Below are 24,046 nucleotides of genomic sequence, written 5' to 3'. Positions count from 1 at the left end.
CAAATTTAGTATTTTTTCATATAAATAACTTACTAAATTATTATGTGTAGCACATGGACTATCTACACAAATTATGGGACGAAGCACATGCCTTCTGCTATTGATTTGAATAAGAGTAAGTTGAAGCTTATGCAGTTAAATTTTGTATTACTTTAATTTTTATTTCATAGCTTACCTAGATGTTTTGTGAATATAAATGCAGTTAATATCAATCTTGTAGTGTTGATATGATTTTATGTCCTTAAAATTCAATTTAATTACTATGAAGATTAGTATTGGTTAGTTAATTCAATTAAAGAAGAAGAGAAGATGGCAAAATTGTTACAACCCAAATTCGCATACCATAGATCACGTCGTAAGTTAGTCGATGTAAATCCAAGAAGAGATTATCTTTGAGATGATAAGAAATTAATCCTATTGGTCTTAAACGATACAAGGGTGTATAAGAGTGGTTAACAAATATTAGAAGTTAAACGAATCAAGGATGTTGTAACCCGTATTTTCGGGTAACACTAGAGGTGATTAACTGTCCCAAGAGGTCTTGTTTTAATGTATTTGAATCATATAATATCCGCATCATAAGTCTTGAAGTCAAGCGAGTTATGAAACAAAAGTTGATAAAAGTTGTCGCAACTTAGGTTTATAATTTTACTTAAACTTTAGGTCAAATGTTACTGCATTTTTCTCCCAATGTGCTTGGAATTATGGGGTAATCTACCTATCAAATTGAAGATCTATGAGTCTAGTTTTCAACGCATTAAACCGTTCGTTGATACGATCTCGGAATAGAGAGATATTCGCGTTTTTGCGAGAGTGCGCCAAGCTGCTCTCTATGGGGCCCACAAAGGCGGTTTAAGACATATGGACATATATAAGATACCTCAACCCCGTTTTAAGTCATTATTTTTCAGTATATTCAGACCTTATAACCCTAAAAACAGTCTCTCAAGGTTCTCTCATGATCCAAGACCCAAACAAAGGGCAAACAACACAAATCAAATGTCGGGAATCCCGTGGCGCTAGTAAGTTTCTTGTTCTTCTTGTTATTGCTGATTTTTGTGTTGTTCCAGCTCATGTGGGAGGTTGTTTTAAGTGTTTTATGTCCTGTAAATACACCTTCAAGTTTTTAATATCAACCCTAGGTGATTTCAAGTCTTCTAAAGTAATTCTAGTGCCGAAAAACCCGAATTAATTGCTAGTTTCGCTTCCTTGTTCTTGTGGCAGAATTGAAGGGATATTTCGTGGAAAATTAAGGTCAAATTGGAGTTGTTCTTTATGTTTAAAGGTAAGGAACCTCTTACTCTATATATATTTAAGATTATCCAAGTTGCAGCTAAGTCGTTGAAGCTAGAACTTGTGAAATATATATCGAAAAGCTTGGTAGTAATGTTGTTGGTTGGTGGACTATTTTTGAGGCTCAATATGATTATTAATGATATTGTTTGGGCTGTTTGGTGATTGTATTGACTTGTGGGAAGTCATATAAATAGGGGAGGTGCTGTCCGTTTTATCGTAAAATAGGTTGTGGTCGATACATAATAGTTATGATGCTTAAACGATAATGATAGTGTCATTTGTCTTATTGTAGACTAAGGAGTCGTGATATTTGCATAGCTTGAGGTTGGGCAGTATATACAAGGTATGTGAGTCTATCCCCTTCATTCTTTTGCACGACTCCGATTGTACATAATGTAATGAACGAGCTCCCAAAGATACTCTACTCTTAGAAGCTAGCAGTACTTACATTGCTGCCCTTCTTATGAAACGATTGGTATTGATGTTACTTCTCTTATTCTTATATTATCAATGTTGTTGGTAGTTCCTGATTCTTATAAGTTTCTTGATGAAGAGTTAATCCTAATAACGTGTACGAAGGATACCGACCTTACGTCACTCCGAAAGGTTCAAAATGTGATTCCAATGAGTCCAGCATGCATCATATATATGTATCTATTTTACTCTACCGAGCCGCGCTATAGTTGGCCGGGTATGGCACCTATTGTGCAACCACTGATCAGTTGGGTTTTACCGAGCTCCACGTGGCCGGGTACGATTCTACCGAGCCCTATGATGGCCGGGTACGTTTTACCGAGCCTATTATGGCCGGGTACGATATGATGATGGTGATGCCCACAAAGGCGTATGTTTTAAAAGTTTATGTATATATATGTATGTATCATGTATTTCATGTCAGTAGCCCTCAGAGGTACCCAGATGTCACAGGTTGTATATTCTCTATCCATGTTTACATTACTGTTCTTACTTATGCTTTCTTGCCTCACATACTCAGTACTTTATTCGTACTGACGTCCTTTTTATTTGTGGACGCTGCATGTCGTGCTGCAGGTCCTGATAGACAGGTAGACGTAGCTCCCCCACCACAGTAGGTTGTCCAGTTCAGCGGTTATTGGCGAGATCCCTTCTCCGGACTTGCCGTGGTCTTGGTATGCATTTTTGTTATAGACCTTATGGGTATGTCGGGGCCCTGTTCCGGCAATGTTGTAGCACTTATGTTCTATTAGAGGCTCATAGACAGGTGTCGACTTATGTATGGTTTAGAATGCCTTTTCGGCTGATTTTTGTTGTATAGTCTTTCATGGCATCATGATAGCTCGTACCTTATATATAGTTTCTTGACAGTCTTGTCGTCCCATGTTATGTATGTTCATGACATTATCTTTCATTGTTGGGTGTTCATGATCCATGTCTACTATTTATATTGAACTTGTCGGCCCTTAAAGATAATAAGGAAGGTTAGATAAAATGTACGTTGGTGCTCGGCAAGTATGGCCCGGGTGCTAGTCATGACCCTCCAGTTGGGTCGTGACAAAAATAATATGTTTATCCCGTTAAACAGAAAAAAGTAGAAACAGTATATTAGGAATTTAATTTGGTTTGCTTAGAATTTTGAAAGGATATAATTAAATAGAAACATAGGTAGCTCGTATATCATGAACCAACAACTCATTCAGGGCTTTAGTATTTCAATATTAAATAGTTTCAAAAAATATTAAAATAGTTTCACAATTTATTCTCCGTCCAGTTATCTGTATTCTTTCTATATGACATTATCCAATATATATATATTTTTTTTTAGGGGTTAGGCTTGGACCCCTACCATGTATATTAAAACTTACAATGACAAGAGGGGGACATGGAACCATGCCTCCGGTCTACAAAAAATTGCCAAGCAAACAGGAAAGGCATAGCCTATACAAAAAAGCCTTTCCATCATAGTTCTAACTTAACTAACAAAAAAATTACATTTTTCATATCTCCTCCTAAAGGAAGGAAACTGCCATTTGTCAAGTTGAATCAGCCCCTTTGCCTCTCTAGGAAGATTGTCTTGAGAGTGATATAAGGTCTTGTTTCCACTTGTAGAAGCCAATTTTGCCAACATATCCACAACTTGGTTTGCTTCTCTAAGGCAGTGAGAGATACAATTTACAGTGTTTCCAAGCAATGCAGTAGTACCATTGATAATGTGTTGCAGCTTCAAATTGTTGGTGTCTTACTTGATGAGGAATGTTAGTGACATAAGAGAATCAGTCTCCACATGAATATTAGAGTAGCCCTGTTGAGTGCACCATTCTATCCCAAATCTCACTGTTGTAGCTTCAGCTTGTGAGCTGCTATTGGCTTGGATAGGGATCGAAAATGCGAAGACGAAATCTCCACTGTTATCTCTAGCAATGCCCCCAATCCCAGCTTTCCTGCTAGTTCTGATAAAACTACCATCAGAGTTAATTTTAATCCAACCAAGAGCTGGTTTGATCCATCGAACAGGAGTACATACGACAGCAGGTTTTGAGTTTCTCCATCAATGTACAAAGATTACTCCATGTACCATTGGTGTCAATCTTAGGAAAAAGCATCCTTGCAATACCAGATTGTGTACACTGTTTCTAGCTTTTATGTTCCACCATTTATTAAGAAGAACTCTGATTGGTAAGTGCTGATAAGTGATTCCCAATGGGTTACCCATAACTTTCCATACATACTCGGCTGCTCTGCCCTCCACAAAGACATGTTGCAAGGTCTCCCTAGCAGGAGTTGGACAACATCTACACACTTCTGTGTCTTCAGAATCCAACCTTGTAATACTATTTCTAATAGGGATTCTGCCAAAGAAGATTCTCCAACACATGAAAGATTGTTTGAAGGGGATGGATTTGTGCCATATCTTGTTGATTGTGACATTGATTTCTCTATGCTCCCTGATCATATTCCAAGCAGAACCATTTGTAAAGTGACCATCCTCAGTAGCATTCCATATAGCATAATCATTCTTGTTATCCTGGCCCAACTCTATTGACATGATGTGTAGCGCAATTTGGCTAGGAAGAGTATTGTATAGTTTCTGTGCATCCCACCTGTTAGTAGTCATGAAATCATTTACCTTCTTTTTTACATTGCTAGTGTTCATGTAGCTTGAACAAATGTGTGCCAAAAGTCCCAATTCAGTCCGGTTGTCCCACCAAAAGCTATATTTCCCATCATTAATCTTCCAAGTAATCTGCTTTTCACACTTATCTCTGGCCCAGAGAAGGTATTTCCACGCTTGAGAGTTGCCACTGCACCATTTCTTACTAACAGGATGAACTCTAGAACAGTATTTTGCCTTGAGGAATTCAGCCCACATAGAATTACTTACTCTAAAATGCCACCATCTTTTGATGGTAAGAGTATTAGAGATATCATTCAATCCATGGATACCAATTCCAGCTTCATTCTTTGGACAATAGAGCTTTTCCCAAGAAGTCCAATGGTACTTGTTTTACCATTGCAAGTCCCCCAGAAGAAATTGACAATATGATTTTGAATAAGCTTCAAAGTTCCTTTGGGAGGATTAATGGCAGATAAAATATAAATAAGCAGAGAATTGATAACAGATTTAATAAAAACTTGTCTACCACCACAGGAAAGCATATTACCTTGCCACACATTCAACCTTTTAATAACCTTGGTACTCATGCTATCAAAATAAGAGATTTTTTTCCTATCAATGTAAATAGGACAACCAAGGTAGTTAAAAGGAAAGCTTTTATCCAGGAGGCCGGTTTTAGCTCTAATTCTGTTGATCCTATATGCACATGTTTTGGGATCAGTGAGAAAAAAACTCTTATCCATGTTAACTTGCCGCCCAGAAACACATTCATAGTTCCTTATTTGTTTCATAATCAATTTTATGGACTTAGTATTTTCACTACTAAAAATTACAATTTCATCAGCATAAGCCAATTGAGTAATCTGAGGTCCATTTCTATGCATTGAGAAAGGAGTAAAATCACTGTTCTGACGCAAACTATTCAGGGATCTAGATAAAACCTCAGCAGTAATGATGAATAGGTATGGGGATATGGGATCCATGAGAAGAAGTAAAGAAACCATGTCTTGTGCCATTCACAATTATAGAGTACCACATATTAGAAATACTTCTCCATACCAAATTACACTAATCATTATTAAAGCCAAATCTACATAACATCTTATTAAGGAAGGGCCATGATACTCTATCATAAGCTTTGGCCATGTCAAGTTTAAGAATAACATTTCCTTCATTGTTAAGATTAGAAATCCCATGAACTATTTCCTGAGTGAGCATTACATTATCAGTGATAGATCTTCCAGAAACAAAACCACTTTGATTTTCAGAGATTAAACCTCTTAAAAGAGGATTCAATCTATCATCCAAAATCTTAAAAATGATCTTGTTAGTATAGTTACTAAGGCTAATTGGTCTTAGGTCTGCAAAGCTAGTGGGAGAATCAACTTTGGGAATTAAAGCTAGGTAAGTATGTGTGTAGAATTTGGTTGAAGATTTACTAGAGAAGAATTCTTTAACAAAATCAGTAATATCAATTTTTATAATATTCCAGCAGGTTTGAAAGAACATACCATTGTACCTGTCAGGTCCTGGGGAGCTATCCTTGCTCATACTGAATACTACTTGTTTGATTTCTTCCTCATCAGGCATCTTGGTCAACAATGTATTGTCATGTGCAGTAATGATTTGAGGTATGCACTCAAGGATATTGTTGTTTCCTTCAGTGAGATTCAAGTTAAAGTGTTTCCTGTAATATTTGACAGCAGCCTTTGTCACCTTATCATCTCCTTGCACCCATCTACCTCTATGATTTCTGATCCTTTGGATGTGAAGTCTCCTCCTTCTACTTCTCAAAACACTATGAAAATACTTAGTGTTTTTGTCACCATCTTTGAGCCATTGAATCTTTGTTTTCTGTTTCAGCATGGAATCCTGCATATTGAGCCATCTGGTATATTCTGCATAACCCTTGTTCAAGTCCTCTTTTCCCTGTTCAGTGTTGTTCATAATGTCCAATTCCTCTTAGATTTCAATTTTAGCTTCCCATTCCTGTACATGTTCTTGGATATCACCTATTTGCTGTTTGGACCATCTACCTTTTCATTTTTGTTTGTAGCCTCCACATAGCATTGCCCCTCACTTATTCATTCCAAGATGATTGTATGATCTCTAGAAAGTCAGGTTGATTTACCTAGAAGTTCATAAATTTGAAGTATTTGATGTGATTTTGGTCCAAGTTTTGACATTTAAGAAGAAGTGGTCTATGATCAGACTCGGACCTGGATAGATGCTTAACACAATTGCTTTGAAACTTCTGAGCCCAATCATCATTGATAAGAATTCTATTTAACCTCTTCCATATTCTCCTGCTTGGCCTCCAATAGTTGCACCAAGTATATTTAGGACCTGTAAAGCCAATATCACTTAGTCCACAAGCCTCCATACAATTGATAAACTCCATACTTTTTGACATTCTATGTGGCAATCCACTCAGCTTCTCATCCGGATCCATGATAACATTAAAGTCTCATTTCATACACCAAGGACCCTTAATCTGATTGTGAATGTTGCCAATACTTTCCCAAAGGTCTTCTCTTTCCACTGGAGTACACTTAGCATAAACAGCCATCACAAAGGTGTCAATCTCATTGGAGGTATCTTTCATATTTAAGGTAAGTTGTTGATCAATGTTGGCAATACAAATGGTGTGATCAAGGCCCTTCCAGAAATACCATATTTGACCATTGGAGTTAGTCATACAGTGTTGGAATCCCAGGTATCTTTTGTAACCTTCAATATTGTTCATATTCATAAATGGCTCAAATATAGCAACAAAAGTGTCACGGCCCAAATTTTCCCCCCGTATGACGTCGTGACGACACCTAGTCTTTATGGCTAGGTAAACCTAACATTGCGGAATAATAAAATGAAAACATAAATTTAACAACTAGTTGTTCAAAAATATATAGTAATCCCAAAACCCAGAACATCGTGAATCACAAACTATAGAAGGAAAGTCTAGTGTCTCTCTACATCAGAGTCTAACAAAAGAAAAATACAGAAGATAATGGACATGAGAAAGAGTAAAAGGGGACTCCGAGGTCTGCGGACGCGGCAGATATACCTTGAAGTCTCCAATGATGTCCCGACTCACTGATAGAGCGACTGATAAGGAGAACCTGGATATGCACATGAAAAACATGTGCAGAGAGTAGCATGAGTACACCACAATCGGTACCCAGTAAGTACCAAGACTAACCTCGGTCGGGTAGTGACGAGGTCAGGCCAAGGCCCTACTGGTGTGTATATATAATAAAACGAGGTAGAATGAAATACCGCAGTAAAATAAAGACTGAAATTTAACATGAATGAAATCATAGAAGACAATAGCTCAGTACACAGAGATAACAACAAGGGATATCCCAAGATACCGTCTCGTAGTCCCAAATATAAATATGCATAGGGATCTCCCGGAATGCCGTTCCGTAGTCCCAAAGTAAATATGCAGTACAGGGGGATCTCCCGGAATACCGTTCTGTAGTCCCAAAGTAAATATGCAGTACATGGGGATCTCCCGGAATACCGTTCCATAGTCCCAAAGTAAATATGCAGTATAGGGGGATCTCCCGGAATACCGTTACGTAGTCCCAAATTAAATATGCAGCTAAATAATTGAATTCAATAGTTACGGCACGAAATTCTACAGTTCAACCTAAGTACCAGTTAAGGAAAGACAAGTAAATTCACTAAACATGTTGCACGTAGTTCAAGTAAACAGTTAGGGCAAGTGGGCATGATATTCTAATCTAGCAGGATACTACACATGCTAATGAAACTCAAATAAGAAAGAAATATGGTTATTACTTAGTAGAAAAATCGGGTTTTTACACAATCAGCTCGTGTACGTACTCGTCACCTCACGTATACGGCGCTCATATATCAAAAACAGTACAAATCCTAAGAGGATTCCCCCCACACAAGGTTAGGCAAGACAACTTACCTTGAACCAAGCTCAATCAATCGGTAACAATGCCTTTTCCATGAATATCCGACTCCGAATGGCCCAAATCTAGCCAAAAATAATTACATATCATAAATACAACTATAATAGATTAATCTAATTAATGAAATCAAGATTTTAATAAGAATTCCGAAATCCGTCCTAAAAAGTCGACCCGGGCCCACGTCTCGGAATCGAGTAAAAGTGAGAGAATACGAACACCCATTCACTCACGAGTTCATTCGTACCAAAATTATCCAACTCCGATGTCTAAATCCCAATCAAAACTCAGAAATTCGGTTAGGGAACTCTTCCCCCGTTTTCCCAACTTTTCAATACAAATCTAAAATTAAATGGAGGAAACAACTATAGATTAATGAAATACAACCAAAAACGAGTAAGGAATCGTTACCCCAAAGCTCTCTCTACCAATCCTTAGAAAAATCGCCAATTCTCGAGCTTCCAAGTCCAAAAATGAAGAAATGAATCAAACCCTCGATTTTTCCTCTTTTCTGCCCAGAAATCTCGCTTCTGCGAGCCTTCAACCGCACTTGCGAAAATTCCATCGCAGGTGCGAAATCACTTAAGGGGGACTGAGTCCGCATCTGCGAATAAGGGCCGCTTCTGCGAGCCCGCATCTGCGAACAAGGGCCGTTTCTGCGGATCTATGGCCGCACCTGCGGTTCCAGCTGGACAGGGTAAAAACCGCTTCTGCGGCTCCATGGCCGCTTCTACGGCGCCGCACCTGCGGCCCAAAGTGCGCAGGTGCGATTACACCAGGTGCAGCAACTCCAACAATTGCATAAGTCCCAAACTCAATCCGTTAAGCACCTGAAACTCACCCGAGGCCCCCGGGACCTCGACCAAACATACCAACCAATCCTAAAATACTATACGAACTTAGTTGAGCCCTCAAACCATATCAAACGACGCTAAAATCACAAATCATCCTCCAATTTAAACTTAAAGAACTTGAAACTTCCAAATTCGACAACCGATGCCGAAACCAACAAACCACGTCTGATTGACCCCAAATTTTGCACACAAGTCATATTCAACATTACATACCTACTCCAACTTTCGGAATCAGAATCCGACCCCGATATCAAAGAGTCCACTATGGGTCAAAATCTCCAAAAATTCGACTTTCGCCATTTCAAGCCTAAATGAGCTACAGACCTCCAAAACACAATCCGGACACGCCCCTAAGTCCAAAATCACCCAACGGAGCTAACAAAACTGACGAAACTCCATTCTGAAGTCGTCTTCACACAGTTCCGACTACGGTCAAATTCCTAAGACTTAAGTTCCCATTTTAGGGACTAAGTGTCCCAAAATACTCTAAAACCCAAAAACAAAACCTCCCGGAAAGTCACATAAGCAGAAAAAGGTACGAGAAAAATAGTAAATAGGGGATCGGGGTAAATACACTCAAAACGACAGACCAGATCATTACAAAAAGCCATTTTATTAATGTTGACAAGGTTTTTGAGTCTAGAGTATAATTTCTGAGCCCTTATACCCCTAATATTCCAAAAGATTGCACTGATCATGGAATAGATGGGGGTGGAGCACTATGTCTATGTCCCTTTCCATTTATTTTAGATCTGGATATGGACTTAGGTCTGCTACGTTTCCTTTTTTTCTTGATTCTGCTTCTTCCTCTAGATGAAACTTCATCCAGACTTCCTTGAGTTTATATATAGTCAGGGTCTTTGTAGATTACCTAATCCAAATACTTTTACGATTGTGCTATGATCTATTTATCTGTTATTCTTGTTCACTGTAAAATGAAATTCAATTAAAATTGAAGGTTGTTATAGTTAATTGTTTATTTGGTCATAGCATCTAGTTTGGGTTATAAAGGATTTATAGAGAAAGTGGCATATCTGAAGCTTCTGGAGAGCGTGGACGAGGAGGCGAAGAGGACGAATAAGGAGCGGTATAGGATGGCTTTAAGTGAAGTTAGCAGTTACTGCGGCCAAGAACGCTGCATTTGAACGCTTGTATGAAGAACTCAGAGGCAGAGGAGGGGATAAGAAGTTGTACAGGTTAGCCAAGGTGCGAGAAAGGAATGCCCGTGACCTGGATCAAGTGAAGTGCATCAAGGACGAGGATGACAGAGTTTTGTTGGATGAGACACTGATTTGCCATAGATGGCAGGCTTACTTCCATAAACTCTTGAACTAAGAGGGGGGATAGGAAAATTGAGCTAGGCAACTTAGAACACTCTGAGTGTCGTCGGGACTTTGGGTATTGTAGGAGTATAAGCGCTGAGGAGGTTGAGAGGGCTATGTGTAAGATGAGCAGGGGGAGAGCGACGGCCCTGACGAGATCCCGTGGAATTTTGGAAGAGCGTGGGTAGGGCGGGTTTGGAGTGGCTCAGTGGGTTATTTAATGTCATTTTTAGGACAACAAAGATGCCCGGAAAAAGGGGCAACATCCTATTCTTCAACAAGATCTCCAAACTCTTGAAGTGTCATCATGTTCGAGTTATTATATTGGTGGTCATCTTCTTCTTCATCGGAGGCTTCATCAATTAGGGTTCTACTTGAACTTGTAGATACTCTTTCTTTGCTCCTTAAAGTACTTCCCCTAAAACCATAAACATTCTCCTCAACTCCACTTGCCATAGCAACATGACCAAAAGTAAGGCTTTCTCCTTCATATACTTCTTCATCTTCATAATTTTGGGGGGGCTCCGGTTAACCATTCATTTGCTTCATCAATGTTATCCAATAAAATTGGATCAATGATATTGCGAGCTTTGTAACGACAAGCCAATGTTCTATTATATTTAACGAACACGAGATCATTGAGTTTCTTTAGCTCAAGCCTATTCCTTTTCTTAGTATGAATCTGCATATAGGTTGTAGAAAGTAATTAAGAGGAGTACTTAGGACAATTGAGATATACTTTGATTTAGTAATAATGTAATATAGCTTCTCACATGTTCATAAACACTCCAATTTCTCTCGCATCCGGATGAGCTACAAGTTAAGCTTTGAACTCTAATAGCAAATTGTTGCAAGTTTGGAACTTCATAACCAAATTGCATCCACCATTCAACTGTAAAGATATTATTTTAGAAGTTAATAACTTAAAAGTTAAAGCTCTAAAGAGTAAAAACAATTGAAACAACTTGCTCACCTGGTGCCAATTTGGTTCTGGCTCTAATGGCCAAAGCTAATCCAAGTATTCCATCGACTTGCATATACACACCCAAGTTCTTCCCCTATTTTGTCTTGCATCGCTTCATCTGGCACCAACCTCGCAACACATGCATGATGCCCCTTCCACACTGCTTTATCTAAAGTCTTGTTCTCGTTATTTGTATAAAAGAATCCGGGGTTCAAAATATGCCCCGCTGCATGTAAAGGTTGATGAAGCTGAACCGTCCACCTTTCATCAATGATTTCAAAAACTTTCCCATATTTCCTCTTATCATGAACAAATGCCTTCTCAATAACTTCTTTAGCCATATCCATGGCTTCATAAATGTATCCCATTGGTGGTTTTCTCTCCCCATCCACCAAACGAAGTACAATAACCAAAGGATTACCAACTTTAAGTGCTTGAACAGTGTCATTCCAAAAATATGGACCAACAATATGTCTCGCAACTTCTTTCCCAAGAGCTTCCTTTGCATAGATACCCTCACTCCATTCAATTGACATGAACAAGGTTCGCAAATTTTTCTTTTGCAAGTAAAAACTATGCAAAGTCATGATAGCTGTTGCGAATCTTGTCTTAGCCGATTTTACCAAATTTCTTTGGTTTGTGTATCTCCTCATCATGTTCAACAACAACGGCCTCTGACTAATGTAAGAATGTATCTTGACCGCCTTAGCAAAAACTGTAGGAAATCAAATTTCATAGTGAATAAGTATAAACAATTAACATGAAGGTTAAAATAGAAAATTAGAACCACTTGTTCACCTGTAGAATATGGGGCTAACTTGAAAATGTCGCCAAACATCAATTTGATACAATGTGCAGCACAAGGAGTCCAAAAAATATTCGGGAAAACTCCTTTCAACATGTCACCCGCTTTTTTATTCTCACTTGCGTTATCGGTAACAACTTGAACAACATTTTCCTTTCCAACTTTCAATATTGTCTTCTCAAACAAGTTGTATATTTTATTGGAATCGGTTGAAGAGTCACTAGCATCATAAGATTCAAGAAACAATCTTTCTCTCGGAGAAATCACCAAAACATTAATGACCATTTTTTCATTTTTTGCTGTCCATTTATCCATCATAATGGAACAACCATAAGTTTTCCATTGCACCTTATGCTCCTCAACAATCTTGTTTGTCTTCTCCACCTCCTTTTTTAAACAAGGAACTCTTACTTCGTGATAGGTAGGGGGCTTCATTCCTGGGCCATATTGGCCTACAGCCTTAATGAATTCACCAAACTATCGGTGTAATTTACACAATTAAAAGGGAGCCCCGCATCATACATCCATCTAGCAAAAGTATCTACAGCGCGCTCCCTTAAACTCTTCCTACAAGAATTTAAGTCAACATCTTCACCTTTTCTCTTTTCATTTGGTTTTTGCGAGAAATAAAGATTAAGAGGACCTTTCACATTGCTACCGGTGGATGATCCACTTCCACTTGTTGAATTCTTTCTTTGAGATTTTGAGGGAGGTGGCCTCATTGATATATCATTGACTTCAAGGTCATCCTCATCCATTTGACTATCTTCGTCAAAAAGATTAATCATAGATGCTCCATGGCTCATTGGATTTTTTATCTCATTTTTTTTCACAACATACTCTCTAATTTCATCCTTAACAGAATCCGGAACCTGTGAACATTCTTTGACATCTCTAAAACCACCAATTAGATGTCTCTTGTGACGATGTATTCCACCGTTATATATATTTTGACAAAAGATACATTGCACTTTTGTGCTACTGCCAATTGCAACTCCATACGCCTAAGCTGGATCTTTTTTTTGGCTTGATGCCATTGAATAATAAGATCGAATTTACTACAATCAACAAAAATATTGCAGAACTGTTAAAAAATGACATAACAGTGAACAGAGAAAACAGAGCACATAGTGAACAGCAGAAAATAGAAAAATAGGAGAAGAGAAAACACAAAATAGGGCAGAACAAGAACAAAGAAATAAGAACTGAAAAAGAAGACAAAATCATAAGAGCACATGTTTGAGAACAACCAAAAAAAAATGCAGAACAGTGAACAGAGCACATACGAACAACAGAAAATGGAAAAAAGGAGAAGAGAAAACAGGGCAGAACAAGAACAGAGAAATAAGAACTGAAAAAATAGAAAAGAAGAAGAAAAAGAGAAGAAGAGAAAATCAGAAGAGCAGAAGTAGAAGGCAGTCGTCGCAGAAGAAGAGAAGAGAAGAGAAGAGAAGAGAAGAAAGAACTGATGGAGAAGAAGAGAACTAGAGAAGAAGAGAAACTTACCTGAAGAGCAGAAGTCGAAGGTAGTTGTCGCTTGCAGTAGAGAAGCAGATGTTTGGAAGAAGTGTGCGTAACAACTGATGTTTGGAAGAAGCAATTTTTTTAAAAAAAACCCTAGTCAGCCGATGGAATCGCTTAAGCGTGCTTTTGTCGCTTGTTTTCATCGCCTCGCTTTTCACTTTTTAAGGTGAAGCGTGCACTTATTTAACAGCTTCGCGCTTTAGGGCAGAAAAGCATAGCCCCCTCGCCTCGCTTCTGCGCTTTAAGCGAGAAGTGTGCGCTTTTAATAACACTGGGGCGGTGGAGCTGAGGTTGGGGAGGATTGTGGATATCTCTGAGAACCAATTTGGATTTATGCCAAGTCGTTCGACTACAGAAGCTATTTATCTTGCTAGGAGGTTGATGGAACAATATAGGGAGAGGAAGAGGGATTTACATGTTCATCGACTTAAAGAAGGCTTACGATAAAGTGCTAAGGGAGGTTCTGTGGAGATGTTTGGAGGCTAGAGGTGTTCCTGTTGCTTACATTAGGGTTATTAAGGACATGTATGGTGGAGCTAAGACTCGAGTGAGGACCGTAGGAGGGGACTCGGAACACTTCCCAGTTATGATGGGGTTGCATCAGGGGTCAGTCCTCAGCCCATTTCTATTTGTCTTGGCGATCGACGCGCTGATGCGCCATATTCAGAGAGGTGTCGTGGTGCATATTATTTGCAGATGACATTGTTCTGATTGACGAGACGCGAGATGGTGTTAATGGGTGGTTAGAGATCTGGAGGCAGACCCTGAAGTCTAAAGTTTTCAAGTTGAGCAGGACCAAGACATAGTACTTGGAGTGCAAGTTCAGTAGGACGACTCAGGGTGTTGATGGAGAAGTAAGGCTTGACTCTCAAGTCATCCCTAGGAGAAAGAGTTTTAAATATCTTGGGTCAGTTATACAAGGGAATTGAGTGATCGACGAGGATGTTACTTATCGTATTGGGGCGAGATGGATGAAATGGAGGCTCGCTTCAGGTGTTTTGTGTGATAAGAATGTGCCACCTAAACTTAAAGGTAAGTTTTATAGAGCGGTGGTCAAACTGACTATGTTATATGGGGCTGAGTGTTGGTCAGTCAAGAATTCCCATGTCCAAAAGATGAAGGTGACTGAAATGAGGATGTTGAGATGAATGTGCGGGCATACCAGGCTGGATAGAATTAGAAATGAAGTTATTCGGGATAAGATGGGCGTGGCCTCTGTGGAGGATAAGATGCGGGAGGCGAGACTTAGATGGTTCGGACATGTGAATAGGAGAGACGCAGATGCATCTGTGAGGAGGTGTGAGAGGTTGGTCCTGGAGGACCTAAGGAGAGGTAGAGGTAGGCCGATGAGTATTGAGAAGAGGTGATTAGGCAAGATATGACGTTGCTCCAGCTCACTGAGGACATGACCGGGGATAGGAAGGTGTGGAGGTTGAGAATAAAGGTAACGGGTTAGAATAGGTCGCATAGCGTTGTCCTCGTCTATAACAGTAGCTTTAGTACATGAGTTAGCGTTAGTTATATATTTTCGTATTTCTTGATTTATGTGATTACTTGTCGTTGCTTTCGTTTCGGCCTTATGATTACAATACTTAGTTTTAGTTTTGTATCTTTGTATTTTTTTCTTCAGTTTTAGAATTGGTGTGATTGCTGCTGCCCTTCCTTTTATCTTTCCTAAGTTGAGGGTCTTTCATAAACAACCTCTCTGCCTTTTTGAAGGTAGGGGTAAGGTCTGCGTACATACTACCCTCTTCATACCCCACTTGTGGAATTACACTGGGTTGTTGTAAACAAAAAAAAAGCTATATTAAAAAAAAGATATTTTTTGTAATATATAGGCTAGTGAATTGATCTTAAAATATGTCAAGAACAGAAAACAAATAATTAGTAAAAAAAATACAACAACAACAACAACAACAACAACCCAGTATTATCCCATTAGTGGGGTCTGGGCAGGGTAGTGTGTACGCAAACCTTACCTGTCACGGTCCGAAATTTTCACCTTCGGGACCGTGATGGCACCTAACATTTTACTTGCTAGGCAAGCCAATGTTAGAATATCATTAGCCATTTTAACAAAATTGATTGTTAATCATGCTGTGAGTGTTGCAGTTTTCCTCCACAAGTTCTTCAGTAGAATTCTGAATGTCATTCTCAGTAGTATCCATGTTCCTTGTGCTCTTGTTCTGAGAGTCACCATTTTCAGTAGTGTTTTTCCAATGTTCACCACTTGCCTCCGGATTGGCATTGCCTGTCTGTTTTGAATTATTGTCACCCATCAGTTCCACAAATATTTCTATTCCTTCTTGGTTCTTGATATGTGAAGGTAGACTAGGAGAACTATCCATTCCAGCAGCCATATAAATCCCCTCCTTGCTGATGTCGTTTTTTGTTGGTATCCTCAGAATGTATATCATTCTCTCTCTGCAATTCCACTGTGTTACTGACATGAGTTTCTTCTGTTGACACACCATTTTCTTGTCTCTTGTTCACTGCCTCTATTTCTTCTCTGTGGTCATCCTTATTTGTGGCTGAAACTTGGGCACTCTGTCCATCTATTTTAATCTCCTCAGTGTCATTGCCATTGTTAATTCCTTCCTGCTTTTGTTTCTCTTTGTACTTTCTGGAGATAGCCTTAAACACTACCTTGTTTTTCTTTTTGGGCATATTTTTTAATTTCTTTTTTTCACTCTTTTTTCCTTATTCTTTTGTTGTATCTGATGCTGATTTTGTGATTCATGAAGTTTTTCTGCCTCTTTGAGAGTTGTTGTATTGTTATTCTCTTCCCTAACTTGAGTCTTTCCATTTTTTTCACTATTTTCAATGTCTTGTCCTTTACTCATCGTTTGAGATTGGCTTGTAGGAGCATCTTCATTCTCCTTTTCCGACCTTTCCAGTTCATCATTTGTATCATTCAGCAAGACACTTTAGTTTTGAGTGATCTCTTTAGTAGGCTTTTGTTTTTCTTCATTGGAGGCAACATTTTTCTTCTCTAATGCTCTGCAATTAATCATGTTGTGCCCCAATTTTCTGCAGTGTTTGCAGTATTTACGAACCCCCTCGTATTCCAGTTTTTGAGTGAAGCCTTTTAGAGGAGATTCATCATCTTCTTGCCCAACAAAAACAGAATCATGTAGTGGCTTTAGCAGATTGACCTCTACTCTCATTTTTGCCATGCTCGGCCTAGTTCTCCCAAACGTAGATGCATCTAAGGCCAAAGGTGTACCAACAGAACTCAAGAGTTATTTGATGTAATGCCAATCATGCATGTGAAAAGGAAGACCCGGTATCAAGACCCATGCAGGAGCAATAGGGAGGTCCTCTTCAGGTTTGAAGTCTAGTGACCATTTTTGAAGCCACATTTGCATACCCTCTATTTCAATAACCCTCTTAAACCACACAAATTTGAAGACACTCTTCATTGAAGAGATCAATAAAGACATTGTATCGTAGACACCTATTTTAGCAACACCTTTCAAGGTAATCAATTCTTTGAATCTAGACCTAAGTCTATCAATTTGAGGACGGGGTTTAAGAAATCTGCCCACAATTGTGTACTTACAGGACTCTGCCATGATGCCATAGTAATCTTTGGCCTTGAATATCACAGTCGGTATCCCGTTGTGTGTCGTTTGTCGAGCAATGACTTTTTCTTTGTCCGGTCGGTTAGGGTTCAGAGTTGAAGATGATGGAGCACTGATCGATGTAGCATAAGACTATTGTTTTGGAATTTCTTCATTGTTAGGCTTCGTGAATGCTGGAGGGATATTTTTCCCATGTTTACTCACCGGAAGAGAGCCTTCCGGCGGCTCCATCAGGTGGAGCGTGAGAAAGACGCACTTATTTGGAAAGAGCCGTTAAGAGCCGTTGGAGAGAGAGTTTTAGAGAGAGAATTTATTCTACAGATCAATATAATTCTAAAGCTCTAACTTACATCTCTATAATATATCAGACACAAGTAAGCTTCTCTGTGACCCCAATATTTTGTTTAGATGCATAGAAGTGATTCAACATAGGAACGTTCTTTTTTGTTTTACATTTTTATTGGTAGACGATATTTAAGTTTTATTTTTGCAAAATCTTGTTGTGCTGGATATAGTATGAGAAGAAAAACTACTTGAATAAATGAAATAAAAATAATATAGGTCGAACTTGGATATATTCTTATATTTCGAGAGAAAAGTGGCTATGGTGATTCATGTGGTTACTGTGGTCCATATTTTTCCTTTAATCTTTTTGTGTTAGCGAATATGCACAAAACAAATGCCTTTTATTTTGCAATATTTCGAGTCAACATGCACATGGAGGATAATAGCAGAAACGGACAGAAAAAAATTCATACACAAGGTGATATACGAAAATCGTACCAATAATGATGATATATTACATGTTGGGTCAACTTCATTGCTTATGATTCGAGGACTTCTATAAATTATATACTTTAATTCTGACACAACTATAACTATACTTTTTCTAATATTTAGGGAAAAAAGGAATAGAATAGGCGGATTATTGCCGTAAATCTACGTTTTCAATTTTCTGTTCTACTAAAAGTATTTAATTTTGTTTGAACCAAATTCACTTAGCTTGAATATTCACTTTAATTATACTATTCATTTACCTAATTGACGTTGAATCCTTTCCTTACAATAATTTTCCAACGTGGTTATATATATATATATATATATATATATATATATATATATATATATATATATATATATATATATATATATATATATATATATATATATTAAGCGAAATATCGTTCGTTTTTTTACCCCTTAAAAATAAATTTCACAATAAAATTATAATTTAAGTTACTTTTCTAATATTTAGGATTTCAAAATCAATTAAAAGTTTACCTTATATAAATCAAAAAATTCTTTTATAACATATTTGCTAATTGTATGTAGGCATACAAATTAGGCACACACATATATTTGATAAAGCAATTCAAAGTTCCATTCAATATACAAGTTTCTTCCAAATTAAATATTTCAACTATTGTATGTAGGCGAATTTATATAATTATTTTCTTAAAAAAATTACTTCTATCATTAAAGTGTGGTCCATGTTTTAACTATCTATAACTTTAATTGATTTTGACCATCTAAAAATTATGCATAGTATGAAAATTTTAAAGGCCAAAATTTACAATAATGCGGGAGAAAAATGTATTACAAATCAGTTGCCATTAATTATTTTTTTTCTTTTTGTAAATATTCCAGCAAATAACAGCTCCCTATATTTTTTATACATTAAGTTATTTGTTATTAAATATTAACGCAATATCAATCATTTTTAGAGTTTATATTGTCACTTATTAAATTTATTTTAGGAGCTATAGGCCGACCTAATCATTCTTCTATCTATAACAGACCAAAAGATTTAGTTTTTAATTTGTATAATAGACAAATCATCATGATAAAAGTATATTTTGGAATTATTTATTTTTGATTATTTTCACAAGGTATTCCTATAAAACTCTGGGACTTTCATGTGGCAGAATTTTATTCTTTATAGAGCTAGTTAAATAGTGTCTATTAACATACATTTAAAAAGTTATATTTTTTATTTTGATTTTATAATTCAAACACATCGTTTAATACTACTTGTGTAATTTTTAAAAAATTATTTACTTATTGACATAGGTAAGACTAGTATATTATAATTTGCCAGCCTTTTTAGTTTAATCAGTTGGAAAAGCGGCTACTTAGGTAATTATTCTTACATATATTCGAATGAGATCTTTACAAAAATAGCTCGATTGAATTTACTGTTTACTATTTTTAGTCAGTATATATAAATTATGTGCTGATTATACATAATTACACATATTATATACGAATTATACATATATTATACATCTGTAAGCTATTTTTAATTTAGAAGAATTAACCTAAATAATCATTCACCCAACTGCTTAAACTAAAAATAGCTGGTGAATGTATAATATAAGTATAATTCATGTATAATATATGTATAATTGTGTATAATCAGTGCATAGTATATGTATGCCGGCTAAAAAAAGTAAATAATAAATATGTACGGCTATTTGTGTAAAGATCCCTTTAATTTAGGTTAATGAGGAATTTTCAGAAATCACTATTGTTCAGTGGCTATTAACTTTGTAAGACCCGACTTGTCGTTTTAAGAATTAACGCCATGTTCAGTGACTTAAGGTCTCGAGCAGCTTCGTAATGTGTATTATGTCCCGCGGGTGTGGTCGAGTTTGATTTTCGTAAGATTTAGAATTTAATTAAAAGAACAATTCTCATTTTTGAAGCTTAAATGAAAAGAGTTGACCGGAGATTTGACTTATGTGTAAACGACCTCAGATTCGAATTCTGATGATTTCAATAGCTCCGAATGGTGATTTTGGACTTAGGAGCGTGTCCGGAAAATTATTTAGAAGTCCGTAGTGGAATTTGGTTTGAAATGGCGAAAAATAAATTTTTGAAAAGTTTGACCGGGGAGTTGACTTTTTGATATCGGGGTCGAAATCCAATTCTGAAATTTTTTATAGTTCCTTTATGTCATTTATGATTTGTGTGCAAAATTTGAAGTCATTCCGGATTGATTTGATGTGTTTTGGCACAAGATATAGAATTTGAAAGTTCAAAGTTCATAGATTTTGATTTGAGGTGCGATTCATCGTTTTGATGTTGTTTGATGTGATTTGAGGCCTCGAGTAGGTTTGTATTATGTTATGGAACTGGTTGGTATATTTGAACGGGATCCCGAGTGGCTCGGGTGAGTTTCGGGGTGAGTTTTGAGCGAGTCCGGGCATTTTGGCACTCTGATGTTGTTCTGGAATGTTGGAAGTGCGGACCACACAATTTCATGTGCCGAGGCACATTTTTGAGTGTTGTAGCAGATGAAAAATTGCTGCAGCAGATGAAAATGTGCGGACCGCAGAGGAAATATGCGGACCGCATAATTTTGTCTGCGGCCGCACATCAGGGGTTCTGTAGGTATGATGGTCCGACTTCGGAGTCGTATATCCTTTCATCTACAACGAAGTTGGAAATGATTCAAAAACAAAAGCTGTAGCCCTTTGAATCTAATTTCTAGAAAGGTGTAGCAATAATTATTTGGAAATTGTTACAGAAAGTTATGGGTATTCTACTGAAGCCTGGTAAGCTGTCACAGTGAAGTACGACCGCACTCAAAATTGTGTGGCCGCAGAACTTAGAAATGTGTGGCAGCACTTGAAAAAGTGCGGACCAAACATTGGGAAAGCAGACTTGGTACTATATAGCCGAGGGTTAGGTTATTATTTCATATTTGGACTCTGGGAGCTCGGATTGTGACGATATTTCGTGGGAGTTTCATAAAATTCATCGGGGTAAGTGATTCTAACTGAGATTTGGTTAACATACATGAATATATCATTGTTTTCATCATGTAATCAGTATTTTGAAATGAAATTTGGGAAAAATTATAGGAATTTTATAAAATAAATTTTTGGAATTTGAATACCGATTCGGAGTCGGATTTGAGTGAAATTTGTATGGTTGAACTCGTAATTGAATGGGTTGTCGGATTTTGCGAGTTTCGTCATATTCAGAGACGTGGGCTCCACATGTGATTTTTGGAGTATAATTTTGGATTTTATGAGAAAATATTAGTATTTTGATATGGAATTAATTTCTATAATTGTGTGGACTGAATCAAATTAATTGTGACTAGATATGAGGTTTTTGGGGGCTAATTCGCGTTGCAAAGGCACAACGGAGTAAATAATTTCACGATTCGAGGTAAGTATTTTGCCTAACTTTGAGTGTGGAAAATACCCCTTAGGTATTGAGTCTTATGTGCAAATTGTGTAATTGAAAACCATGTACGCGAGATAACGAGTACGTACTTGGTTTATACGTACAAATTACATTGGTTAAAATCCTTAAACGCCCTTATGTATTAAATTAAAAATTATTGGCACTTATTAAATCCTCTATTTATCATTCCTAAATCCTTGTTTGTTGGATTTGTTTTCATATAATGATTTGGTGTGATTGCCACCTTGATTTAACGTAAAATATTATTTTGTTGAGTTGTTCACTACTGGATATTTTGTTCAGATTTTTGTGCACATTATGGTCAAGTCATGGGCTCCTTATTATGAAAAATAATGTATTGTTGATTTCTGTGGCAAGTTGTAATATTGAGCACTTGATGTGCAATCTGTGATATGTTGTGATATTTGAGCACTTGAGGTACAATTTATGAGATGTTGTGATATTGGCACGTGATATTGTTGGGAGGTTTGTTCGGGTGTTTGCACGAGGTTTCTGCCGTGCTATTGTTACTATTGATTTATGTACATGCGGCGTGACAAGGTGGGCTATACATATATATATGTGGGTTTGCGCATGTGGCGAGACAAGGTGAGAATACTATTATGCGCGTGCGGCGAGACAAGGCGGGCATTTACTTTATTATTGTGCACGTGGCGAGACAAGGTGAGCTATATCGAGAATTGAATTGTGATGACTTGTGATGGCTTGGGGGCATTGTTGTTCTTGCACATTTACTTTTGAGACTACTAGACAGTATCTCGGGAGTGCCCTTTTGTTGACATTTCTCTATGGTTGCACTTATCTTTGGTTATTTTGTATTTTCGTGATAGGTAAATCCTTGTGATCTTCCGTGATGTATTATTTGATTTTAATATGTGTTTGTATTCCTTGATGTATTGTGTTGGCTCGGGTTTTATATTATGAGACTCTGAAGATTTATATTCCTGGGTTTTTACCGATTTTTTATGATTGAGTTGTTTTAAATGAAAGAAGTTACTATTATGTTTTAAATTAATAAGTTTTTCATCCAAATCAGTAGATTATTTGATGTTTTATTTAAATTGGAAATGTCATTTTTCTTCACTCAAACTATTTCTAAACTAAACTCATTTCTTTGTTGAATTCTTACTTGGTTTAAAAACTATAACCTTACTTTATTGAAAATGAACTAAATCGTGCGGATTTTATGTGTTGACATATTTGGCATGAGAGTCGTCCGTGCGGTTGCGTTAGAGATATGGGCACGAGGTGCCGCGAGAATATGAAAAGGGGTTGAGAAATGTTTTTTATGATTATGACATGAGATATTGATTTGAAAGAGTTTTATATTCGAAGGATACTTATTTGAAGAAATACATTTAGAGGGTATTTATTCGAAAGAATTATATGTGAAAGATTTATATTTGAAAGACTTATTTAATTGGTTGTACTTGTATTTTTTTCTTATTCGTCTGAGTAATAAATATGGTGTTCTTGCTGCCTTACTGTTTATATAACTAGTTGATTATTGTTGCTATCACTACTATTTGTTTTCGATTATTTTTGTATGGCACAAGTTATTTGACTAGTGAATGTCTTGACTGTACCTCGTCACTACTCCACTGAGGTTAGTCTTGATACTTACTGGGTACCGACTGTGATGTACTCATACTACACTTCTGCGCATTGTTTTGTGCAGAGCCAGGTAATGTGGAGTCAGTTGACCACTCGCTAGCAGTACGGATCTTGCTGTGGAGACTCAAGGTAAATTTGTTGCTGCGTTCGCAAGCTTCGGAGTCACCTTCTGATATTGTACTTGCACTATTTTATCTCTACTTCAAAACAGTTGTTATTATAGGCTTTCTAGTAACTCAGTAGAGCTTATGACTTGTACTACCAGTTTTGGGATTGTAAGTATTGTATAGAGATTCCTATTTCGTATTTGTCAGTTGTTAATTAATATTGTTATTATTTCAGTAAATGTTAGGCTTACCTAGTCCCTAAGACTAGGTGCCATCACGACATCCTACAGAGGGAGATTTGGGTCGTGACAAGTTGGTATCATATCTCTAGGTTCATAGGTGCTACGAGTCATAAACAAGTTTAGTAGAGTCTTAAGGATCGGTACAGAGACGTCTGTACTTATCTTCGAGAGGCTACGGGACTATTAGGACAGTTTCACTTCCTTCATTCATATCGTGCGAGTTTATTGATCTCGAAGTTTGAGTTTTACCATTCTATTCTCTCACATATGATGAGGATACGGGCTGCAGTTATCGATGACGCTGCTCCCGGAGCAGGTAACGCCAGAGGCAGAGACAGAGGCCAAAGTAGAGCACGTGCCGCAGCTAGGGCACCTACTAGAGCAGCAGTTGATGAGATAGTAGTAGCTCCGGCTAGGGGACAGGTACCGGAGGCACCTGCTGTTACCCCTGGACTTCAGGATACCTTAGCACAATTCATGAGCA

The 24,046-nt window shown here is 37.4% G+C and overlaps 3 protein-coding genes across 3 annotated transcripts in view; all 3 read right to left on the bottom strand.

Annotated features, from left to right (window-relative positions):
- LOC104112747 (branched-chain amino acid aminotransferase 2, chloroplastic-like) overlaps positions 1–24,046 on the bottom strand; it is a 178,243-nt gene that overhangs the window by 108,069 nt on the left and 46,128 nt on the right. The gene's annotated exons all lie outside the window — the stretch shown is intronic.
- Positions 3,245–4,642, bottom strand: LOC117277715 (uncharacterized). Its single transcript, XM_070185265.1, has 3 exons — positions 3,982–4,642; positions 3,516–3,765; positions 3,245–3,422 (listed from the first exon to the last, which is right to left on the bottom strand). Exons 1-3 carry the CDS (start codon positions 4,640–4,642, stop codon positions 3,245–3,247), a joined length of 1,089 nt encoding a protein of 362 aa, XP_070041366.1.
- Positions 11,297–13,328, bottom strand: LOC104100174 (uncharacterized). The gene is made up of 3 exons (XM_018772100.3): positions 12,267–13,328; positions 11,478–12,183; positions 11,297–11,396 (listed from the first exon to the last, which is right to left on the bottom strand). The coding sequence occupies exons 1-2, from the start codon at positions 12,706–12,708 to the stop codon at positions 11,501–11,503; spliced, it is 1,125 nt and encodes a 374-aa protein (XP_018627616.1). The 5' UTR covers positions 12,709–13,328; the 3' UTR covers positions 11,297–11,396; positions 11,478–11,500.

Source organism: Nicotiana tomentosiformis, chromosome 9 (genome assembly GCF_000390325.3).
Source record: "Nicotiana tomentosiformis chromosome 9, ASM39032v3, whole genome shotgun sequence".
NCBI classification, from domain to species: domain Eukaryota; kingdom Viridiplantae; phylum Streptophyta; class Magnoliopsida; order Solanales; family Solanaceae; genus Nicotiana; species Nicotiana tomentosiformis.
The sequence above is the reverse complement of the archived record's forward strand: the minus strand, read 5'-3'. Positions and strand labels throughout refer to the sequence as shown.

What these genes read in the sequence shown, in the direction of transcription:
- LOC117277715 (XM_070185265.1), bottom strand. Translation starts at nt 4,642, where the DNA reads ATGTGGGCTGAATTCCTCAAGGCAAAATACTGTTCTAGAGTTCATCCT. An exon ending in GTATGTATGGAAAGTTATGG is followed by an intron (nt 3,766 to 3,981) that starts GTAACCCATTGG and finishes GGATCAAACCAG; the next exon opens with CTCTTGGTTGGATTAAAATT. An exon ending in TCACTAACATTCCTCATCAA is followed by an intron (nt 3,423 to 3,515) that starts GTAAGACACCAA and finishes TCACTGCCTTAG; the next exon opens with AGAAGCAAACCAAGTTGTGG.
- LOC104100174 (XM_018772100.3), bottom strand. Translation starts at nt 12,708, where the DNA reads ATGAAGCCCCCTACCTATCACGAAGTAAGAGTTCCTTGTTTAAAAAAG. An exon ending in GTTAGCCCCATATTCTACAG is followed by an intron (nt 12,184 to 12,266) that starts GTGAACAAGTGG and finishes GATTTCCTACAG; the next exon opens with TTTTTGCTAAGGCGGTCAAG.